At 43.8% G+C, this 10,807-nt stretch overlaps 1 protein-coding gene across 1 annotated transcript; it reads left to right on the plus strand.

Annotated features, from left to right (window-relative positions):
* Positions 1-984: 984 nt before the first annotated feature.
* Positions 985-5,859, plus strand: kcna7 (potassium voltage-gated channel, shaker-related subfamily, member 7; the record flags this gene model as incomplete). Its single annotated transcript, XM_080723261.1, has 2 exons — positions 985-1,650; positions 4,918-5,859. 2 exons carry the CDS (start codon positions 985-987, stop codon positions 5,857-5,859), a joined length of 1,608 nt encoding a protein of 535 aa, XP_080579387.1.
* Positions 5,860-10,807: the final 4,948 nt, after the last annotated feature.

Here is a 10,807-nt window from a genome sequence, read left to right on the forward strand (position 1 = left end):
AACTTCACCCAGGGTGGGGAATCAGGAGACAGATTAACACTGACCCTGAGGGAGCCATGCCATGGTGCTTGCCCGTCCCCTCCCAAACTTGGCACATGAAGATGGCATGGGACGGGATGGGAAGGGTGCAGTGAAGGAAGGGATGGGGGGGGGGGGGGGGGTTGTGTCTGAGAGAGAGAGATGAAAGAAGGCATAGACAAACAGTGTAGAAGGCACACACAAGCAGACAGGCACCTGGAGGTACAGTAGCAGAGGGGTGAGAGGTCGGCTTCTATAGTAAATAATATCAGTCTGGCATGCACTGTAGTAGGAAGTGGCTTTGCTATACATGCTAGTAACCTATGTCATGTTAACAAGCATGAAGCTGATACTGCAGGGACTGTATTTGCATGATGATGTCTGGATGAGTGGTCTGGGAACCAGCACTAGAATAACTTTGGAGTGGTACTGAATTTGCGTTATGTATTATTATATAACTATGTTATAACAGATCAATCACATGGATTTCAGAACAATCTAAGTGCATCCACTTAATAACAAAGTTATTTTAATAGATCTTGTTACTGAATCGCTTTAGTCATGTTGTTCTTAATCTTGACATGTTTAGTCAAGTTAATTAATTGCTGTTACATTGAGCATCATCAAATTGAAGATTATTTCATTTTGTGATTTCCAGAACATTGATTGGTTGAATCTACAAAGAACATTCAGGTGAGATTCCGAACTTCTGAATTCATCAGTTATAAAATATATAATGTACAGTATAATGTTCCCAAAGATGTGCAATTAAATTAGAGTCTTTGTTAGACATGACTATCTTCACTTAGACATTCGATTCCCATGATGAAAACGTGCAAAGTTGTGCACATAATATACAGTACATCATCAGTGATCAATGCATTTGTTTCTTTTTCCTCTTCCATCTCCACAGAGACAAGTAGAAACTGACAAGTACAACATCAAGCAAAACAGTAGGACTGAGGGATGGAGAATCATGACAAGGGAGGAGAAGGCGAAGGAGGAGAAGGGGAGACAAAAGACAAGCACAACAAGGAGAACCGCAACAAGGCAGAGAAGGGAGAGAAGGAGAGCAGTGAGAAGGAGAGAGGCCATAAGAGGGTGGCCCGTCGCCCATGGAAGAGTGGCTGGACCCTGACGGAGCGCCTGGCCATCAACGTGTCGGGGATGCGTTATGAGACTCAGCTCCGCACCCTCAATCAGTTCCCCGACTCCCTTCTGGGGGACCCCCAGCGGAGGCTGCGCTACTTTGACCCCTTGCGGAACGAGCTCTTCCTGGATCGGAGCCGCGTCTGCTTCGACGCCATCCTGTACTTCTACCAGTCTGGCGGGCGGCTGCGGAGGCCAGCCAGCGTGCCCCTGGACATGTTCCTGGACGAGCTAAAGTTCTACGAGGTCGGGGAGGAGATCATGGAGCGCTTCAAGGCAGACGAAGGCTTTGCCAAGGAGGAGGAGAGGCCGCTGCCCACCAACAAGATACAGCGGAGCCTCTGGATGCTGTTTGAGCACCCAGAGTCCTCCCACGGAGCACGCATCATTGCCATCATCAGTGTCATGATCATTGTGGTGTCCATCCTTATCTTCTGCCTGGAGACACTGCCCGAGTTCAGGGCTGATAAGGAAGCGAGAGAGGTGAGAGGGAGTGATGTGTGGTTGGTGGGTACCTGATGGGAGGGGGTGGGAGAAATGGGATCATCAATGGCCTAACAATGCATCACTGAATGACTGTCACAATGAGTGAAAACATGAGAAGGCATGAGAAGGCAGGTGATAGAGTGCTAAGAGAACAGGGGTTAAAACAGCAAGGAACTGATGAGGCAAATGGAAGCATGACAGGTGCTGACAGGTGTCACCATGCCAAACATAAACGCCATCTGACTAAACATGCTCTATCTGCACAGGGTTAAACGTAAGAATTCGCCTTGAGTACAATTTCACAAGCGTAAGAATTCGCCTTGGGTCCAATTTCACATAGGGCGAGACATACAATACAATTCATCTAGGGGCCAAGAGGGCAAGTGAACAAAGGCACTTTATAGTAGTATTTAAAGCCGGGAAGGGGGGTTAAGGGGTAACGGTTTATGTCAACAAGCTCAGTGTGAAAGGAGAGGCTACGGGAATCGATGCAGTGAAAAGGAGATGGAAGTTATGAGAGATTATTTTAGACTTGTCGTTAAATCTGATACAGTTGAGATTTACGGGGAAAGGAATGGCAAGAATGAGGGGGGCAGTTAATCCACTGTGGAAAGACAGCAGCAAAACACTGAAGATGAGAGAAAAAGAAAGCGAGATGGTCACTGAAGAGGATTGGGGGGAGTGAGGGCAGAGAAGCAAGAGAGGGGTTCACAAAGCAGATGTAACAAGAGCAGCTGGTTTGAGTTTTGTTTGAAGAACATTATACCGTGGTGGTGGTGGTGTTATGTTCAGGACAGATCTATTTGTCTACCATTGAGCTGTAAGCATCACCATAAGACCCAACAAATGTGTGTTGTGTTGTTTTGTGTTGGACTCCAGAGGTAGAGATGGTTGAACCAAGAAACGTGACAGAACGTAGAGTCGAGACTTTAGGTGGTCAGAAGTGTGAAGGCAAGGGAAGGAGAAGAGCTTGTCTCACGTTACCCCTTGGAGATCTAAGGAGCTATATATAGAGGAAGGACAACCCTAAGAGCACATCAACACATAAACGAATGTCTGTATTAATAAGCACGGTGACTCATGCACCCAGAAAGTGGCATGGAAAGACACTTGCAGATCACCTTTTTGATGACTGTCGCAAAATGAAATTAGCGCTGCACATTTAGTTGCATGGGGACACGGCGGCTTTGGTTTGGGACACCCGTGCAGCATTACGCTGAGATGCAGCACTTACTGGGTTTACACCTTACACTGCCACCTTCAAACATCGAGAACTCCCATACATAGACTCACTCTCATGAACGGGGCATTTAACACCTTGGATACAACACAAACAAACACAAATGCACTCACTCACTCACTCTAACTCACTCACTCACTCACTCACTCACTCACTCACTCACTCACAGATGACTGAGATAATGTACAATTTCAACATGGCTGATGACAGATCATGATGCAAAGATTGCATCATTCTGTGACAAGAGATGAACGAGCCTCTTATGCTATAGTGTTTCTATAGGAGTGTCTTTCAAGTAGGAGATGTCTCTTAGTGGGAGAGAAGAACACACAACACACAAGTGTTCAGGCACGTGCACATATAGACATCAAAGGGGGCTTGAGCCCCCGCCACTTTGTCCGTCTGTAAAAAGTGCCCTCTCCAGACCATAAATGCAGTTTTTACTGTGGTGAAAGAAATGCAAATGCCCCCTTTCCATGCCATACCTGAAGGCAGCATTCAAGAGAATTGCCTTGTCCAAACTCTCAGAAAATAGCCGCTGCTATTTTTTATATATTCACCAAAAGGCCCTTTTAGAAATGTCAGCCCATGCCTCATAACATTCTCTGCACGTCCCTGCAAGTGTTAGCAGACCAGGTTCTGCTTTATGCACATCATGCACAGACAGAGAGAGTGGTAGAAACAAAACAAATAAAACACAGAGATTTAAGACCGAACAAACACAATATTGAAATCAACAGAGAATTAATCTACAGAACAGTAACTTTGTTTGTAGATGGGCTATTTTCATAAACATTTGACAAATCTGAGTACTTTAACTTTTTTGATGCCAATCCTTCTGTACATTTTTGAAAACAGGAATTTTACTTGTAACAGAGTATTTCTAGTAGTATTGCTAAGAAGAAGAAAAAAAGAAAAAAAAGCAGTACTTCTTCTACCACTGCTTATATTAAACAGTGTGTTGTGTAAAATCACATTCATCAGCCATATGTCTGTAACCTAAGGCAGGCAGGGTCACATGCTCTTAATGTTTTTTTTTTGTACGTGTTTAAATATAGACTAACGGATTCCTATAAGATTCTGTGAAGAAACATAGAGAGGGCGAGTGTAGGAAAGACGAGCGCGTGGGGAGAGAGCGAGAGAGGGCGAGCGAGGGGAACACGATATCAAAGATCTCACAATCCCAATAAGAATGTGATGACAGACACATGCTCTGAATGTGCTGAGGACAAACTCCACCACTTTTATAATGATCATATCTTCTCACTTACCACCCACCCACACTAACTTGTTTACTCTCTCCTTGTTTTCACTTATAATGATCATATCTTCTCACTTACCACCCACCCACACTAACTTGTTTACTCTCTCCTTGTTTTCACTTATAATGATCATATCTTCTCACTTACCACCCACCCACACTAACTTGTTTACTCTCTCCTTGTTTTCACTTATAATGATCATATCTTCTCACTTACCACCCACCCACACTAACTTGTTTACTCTCTCCTTGTTTTCACTTGCCTCAGGGCTCTAACCTTATTCTCCATAGAGCTATTGATTAGTTTGTCTTTCTCACTCCTATCAGCTAGATCAGGGGTCTTCAACGTTTTCAGGCCAAGGAGAGAGAGAGAGAGAGAGAGAGAGAGAGAGAGAGAGAGAGAGAGAGATTAATCAGGGACCCCCATAACCTTTTTTTCATGGATTACATATAGTTTAATCATTTGACAGCACGTTGTGAGCTTGTAGATCTGCCAGCTTTGCTAAAGTTCTCAGAATATGGACACTAGGGTTCAAGTGGTTGATATAAAAAAGGAGAAAAAAGGTTTCTATCACACTAAGATTTTGAGGACTCCTTATAGTAACTCTGAGGACCTCCTAGGGGACCCGGACCCCCTGTTGAAGACCCTTGAGCTAGATTCATCACATATATAGTAGAAAGTGAGTTGCATCTGTGTGAGAGAAGTTTGTTCATGTCTGAGAGCAACTGTAACCACTCTTTCTTTCTCTCCTGTCCATTCCAGGCACCCTACGCCATACCCCACCCCACCATAGCCAACGAAACCATCTTGGTCTTTCCTCCTTATGCCCCCTTCCAAGACCCTTTCTTTGTAGTGGAAACCATATGTATTATCTGGTTCTCCTTTGAGCTCACCATGAGATTATTCTGCGCACCCAGCAAGGTAGTCTTCTTCAAGGACGCGATGAACACCATCGACTTATTAGCCATCATTCCCTACTTTGTCACGATAGCCACAGAGATGAACAAAGACAGAGACGAACCACCATCCGTCTCCCTGGCCCTGATCAGGGTCATTAGGCTGGTGAGGGTGTTCAGGATCTTCAAGCTCTCGCGTCACTCCAAGGGTCTACAGATCCTGGGCCAGACACTCAAGGCCAGCTTGCGAGAGCTCGCCCTGCTCATCTTCTTCCTCTTCATTGGAGTCATCATCTTCTCCAGCGCAGCCTACTTTGCCGAGGTGGACAACCCTAACACATCCTTCACCAGCATCCCTGAGGCCTTCTGGTGGGCGGTGGTCTCCATGACGACCGTGGGCTACGGCGACATGTACCCTGAGACGGTCGGCGGGAAGCTGGTGGGCTCCATGTGCGCCATTGCCGGCGTGCTCACCATCTCGCTGCCCGTGCCCGTTATTGTGTCAAACTTCAGCTACTTCTACCACCGCGGGATGGAGTGCGAGGACACTTCTGAGTACAACCACGTCCCCACGTCTCTCTGGGAAGAGGACACGGACGAGGAGGAGGATGAGGACGCCGTGGAGGGTGAGGGCGAGGACGATGCGTCCCCACCCGGGGGCGTGAACGATTACCCGCCACTGTATGTGAGCAGCACCGTGAGCGTCTGCACACCACTGAACGAGAACTTCCTGCAAGCGGGTCATGCGCATGTGGATCAGAGAGGGGTGAACTACTTCCCCACAGAGCCTCTGGTCACTCAGGTTTGACAGAGGACAGAGATTGGAGTATTGTGCCAGACTAACTTTGGATCACCTCGGAAATGAAATACAGAGAGATAGAAGAGAGGACTGGGATGGATTGAAGTAGCGGAGAACCCGAGACCGATGCTATATTTACCCAGGGACTGACTTGCACAGACATTGCTACTTGAAGCTGCAATCTGGAACTTATTTGAATGAATAAAATGTTATTTTCACCATAACATAACACCATGGTAGACTATGTTAATTCAATATCTGCAGTGATTGGAGGTGGACTTCCTACATATCCACTGAGACATTTAGACTCTGGTGCGGGTAGGACACCTACAGTACTTGTTGACGAGGAGTACTGCCTAAAGCTCATAAGTGCAATATCTCTCCTGGTCAATCAGGGATTCCAACTTGGCAGAGCGGTACAACTTTGATTTCCCACACAGGAGACCCAGGTTCAAGTCCTGGATAGGAAATTACATTTATGGATTGCAGACTGTAATTTGAAAATGAAGACATCTGGGTAAAAAGAAAGATGGTGGATTAAATAATTATGTATTTATTAGAGTGTTTTATTTATTTTATATTACTATCTACTGTATAAAGTGGACTGCAGTGCCATTACTTCTTGCAGTGCATGGTCTAAATGACAGTGTTTACTCTGAATGAATCCAACTGGGGTAAGAGTGTAAGTAAAGAGGAATTGAATGCCAGAGAGACAGACAGACAGAGAGAGAGAGAGACAGAGAGAGAGAGACAGTTACAGTATGACAGAACCACAGTGCTGTAAACTTCTGCTGACATGAAACAATTAGATTGGTCAGGTGGCTACAGTGAAGGCCACGATCACACCTACAGTACGACTTGTCAGTTATGCTATAATGTAATGGATATCTGCTATCTGATAGGTAGTGGAGAATGTTAATCTTGGGCCAGCCACAGGGCTGCCAGCCTGCCACACATATTAAAGAATTGCCTTTTTGTCTCAGTTACAGTGCAGAGAATGGGGCAAATATTGTCTGGGAGCTATACTGAACCCCAATGGCCTGGTGTAGAACAAGCCACTGAATACCATCAATACTACTTGTACTATGTAAATACTAATAATACAGGTTCTACTCGTAGATGCACTTCTACAGCACAGATTTGAGAAAGGTTGTGCCTTATTTACCGTCAATGTGCTGGGGAGGAGGCTTGTCCTTGTATGTATGCACGTGCGCGAGTGTACTATCTTTATTTGTTCTAGTGAGATTGACTGCAAGTGAGCCATGTCAATGCGTCTTACTTTATTTAATAAAGACAACTGTATTTTATCAACTGCAATAGTGATTTCTGACTTTTAGTATAGACTCCTACCCAAGAAACTACAATGTCTGTCTGTCTGTCTGTCTGTCTGTCTGTCTGTCTGTCTGTCTGTCTGTCTGTCTGTCTGTCTGTCTGTCTAGCTATACTGTATGTACATTATTGTAGATATCACAACATACTGTATACTGTAGGTTACTTTTCAGACTGCGATGCGACAGTGCAGACTAGCCAACACCAACTTGGGACTCTTGAATCGCTTCCCTCCACACTCTCCTGTCTAGCATCAGGATCTTGAGCTCTCAAGTGTTGTTAGCTCTGCTGTTGCGCTGCAGTACACCTGTATATGTTGTGTGCATCTTTCACTTCCTGGCTGTGGCTTGGGTTGGCTCCCACAGTTTGCTTGCCACCAGTTGCTTGCCACCAGCCTCATCCTTCTCTTTCTGACCTTGTCTGTGACCCGAGGGAGGCCACCGTAGAGGTCCATGTTTCTGACGTGGTCCGGACCATCCATGTGTCCCCCCATGTGCCATTCGTAACATTGTTGTGTAGACGCAGTCCTGGGCCTTTTCATGCTGAACTGTGAGCGCACATGTCTCGGTCCCATACAGGAGTACCGACTCCACTGTAGCTATACAAACAGCTGCCTCTAGGCCATCTCCATGTCCAAATAGTTTCAGACTAGGATACCAAAGTGTATTCCTGTTGGTTTTCTTTTTCCTGTTTGTCATCATACTGAAAATCATATAGAGCAGTGGTACTGGTTCCCAAACCTTTCAGGTCGACACCCAAAAGAGAGGTTAGACGTTTGCCTGGGACCCAAACTGTTGAAAATAGCAAATCTACAAGCGCAGGACGTGTCGCTCCGTGCGGCATTGTGAGCTTGTAGATCAGCTATTTTCACTACTTCTAAATATGTATTTATTTATTTATGGTATTTCTTAAATTTGTCTGCACAAATGGGTCCCGCCCCACTAGTTGGGAACCAGTGATATAAACTACAAAACAGTAGGCCTATCAGTAGGCCCATAGTGGCATTCTTAATCCATAGTCCATATCATGCAATAAATACCTCATGCCTCTAGATGGCATAAGTTGGTCTAAAAACACCATGACTGCACAAGACCTGACATAACTCATGCTGGCAATGGATTGGGTTTACACCAACTTTCTATAGTTTGAGTAGGATACTGTAGTACTCAAACTATGAAAACAACACTTAAATTGATATTTCAATTTCAAAAAACCTTCGTCATTTTATCGTCTAATCAGGCTCTTATAAACCCCCTGAACAGTTTTTAATTTGCTTGATTCAATATTTAGATATTTGATGTACTGTAAATGCCATCAGTCCTCCTCCTCAGGCCCCATACACACCCATTGTAACTTCAAACTCCATTTTAACCATGATAGATTCATTAAAACACCCATTATTTTTTCTAGAGACTCATGATACCCTCCTAATACGTGAGCAGGCCGTGTTTTTTTGATAACTTTTTTTTTGTAGTTAATTTTGTAAATTTTCCCAAAATTATTAAAAATAAATGAAAAGGTTATCAAAAAACACGGCCTGTTCACGTATTAGGAGGGTATTATGACTCGAGTCACTAGAAAAAATAGTAGTGTTTTTAATGAATCTATCATGGTTAAATGGAGTTACAATGGGTGTGTATAGGGAGGCGTCCTGCAGGAGGAGGGCCTGGTAACATTTACATCAGATATCGAAATATTGAATCAAGCAAATTAAAAACATGGAACACCATATATGGGCCATCAAGCGCTGGCTTCACTGTGATGTCACACTAACAGAATCCCTTTTATGCCCATATGGAGTTCCCTGATGTCATCAATATTAAGCCCATATCTAACAGGACTTCATATGGAAATGCCCATACTGTATTGGAGGCCACATCGGCCACATACCACACTAATGGAATCCATATATGGCCAAGACAGATGGGGGATTGTATGTATGACGTCAGATGTCATAGACGTCATAAGTCTTACACATAACGAATAACTGAGTAAGCATGTTTGGGCTCTCACAGCATATCTCCATAGCTGAATGGTTAAGTGTCCATGCCTATAGGACTCTGGAGGTCCCAGAGGTCCCAGGTACGATTCCAGCTATGTATCGAAGTGTCCATGAGCAAGACACCTAACCCTTAACTGCTCCCTCCCCCACGCTCCTTGTGGGCAGCACTCAGCTGGGTTAAGCTGAAACTGAATTTCCCCCGTTGGATAATATAGGTAATTATTATTATACAGTACATAGATCTCCATATATGGGTACCAGGGGTCTCATATATGGGTAACTGGTCCGATGTACATCACTGACCAGATGGCCAAGACATGGCGTGACCTCGCCCTTTAGGGCCCTTACTAGTATATTTATTTTTTATTTTTTCCTGGTTGTGTGTTGATTCTTGCAGATTACAGACTTATTGGCCAACGGGCCAAAAGCGATAGGCCTATGCGCCTCTATCTTATATCTACTGCACGATATCTGTAAAGTTGTAATCCATGCATATTTGCGTGTATCACAAACGGAAATGTATTATTACTACCATCACAAAATACTTTTTCCAAACATAAAAAAAAAACTATCACATCACGTTGCATGTGAACTTTTACATTTGCTTTTCAATTATGTGATTAATTGAAAAAGTAATTGATGGAATAATAGCTGAGAACATAATCGATAGATGCACTCCTAAATGCAATGGGTCAGGCTGCAGGCATCATCAGCTGTTGTAACTTTGCTGTGGGCAGTTTTTATTTGTGTTATGGTCCATGTGTCCATTTGTCTACCGATCAGTGTTTGGGAAGTTACTTTAGAATGCTACTTGACATTCAATACCTTCAATTAAAAGTAATGACTTTTTTACTGTTCTTTCTGTGCCAAGTAATGCATTATATTATGTTGCGTTATTTTCACAAAACACGCTTAATTGAAGTACAAAAGGACTAGGCATAAAATTTCATGGAAGAGATTAGTCTAAATGGAATAGAACATAATGGCATTATACCGGTATTCTATTTGGTTTTAAAATGTTTTGGGAGCTACATTTCAATGTCACAACTCAGAAGCTGCAGCACCATCTATTGGTACAAGGTGTATTATTTAGCTAAATCAAATATAAATCTGTAGACAAACTGCATTGTCATTATGTGTGAGTGAAATAATAATGCGTTACCTATCCAACACTGATACTGAGAAATTAGAAATGAAGAGTCCTGCAGATCTGAAGTGTCTACCTTCAGGGGTGTCGCACCAGATTTTGGGCACTGGGTACTTTAACTATGGAAAAATAGCAGGTATACAAGCTCACAGCGCGGCACCGAGTGCCACGCTGCGAGCTTGTAGATCTGCTATTTTAGAAATATCGTGAAAATTTGTGCAAATCTTTGAATATTTCAAATCCTTAATGTTTTTGAAAACCCTATGTTTCTACCGGTATGTCAGTGGTGCTCGAACCTTTTCATGTGAAGGACCCCCAAAATGATATGTATTTCTACAAGCTCGCAGCGCGGCACCACTTCTGCTATTTTTCAATAGCTAAAGTATAAAATAATTAAGGCCCCCTCCACCTTAGGCCCTAGTAACTCAGTCCCACTTTCCCCCCCTTGTGATGCCCCTGTGTACCTTTGCCCTCTTCTT

The sequence above is a fragment of the Nannobrachium achirus genome (assembly GCF_963921795.1).
Source record: "Nannobrachium achirus genome assembly, chromosome: 4".
Classification (NCBI taxonomy): Eukaryota; Metazoa; Chordata; class Actinopteri; order Myctophiformes; family Myctophidae; genus Nannobrachium; species Nannobrachium achirus.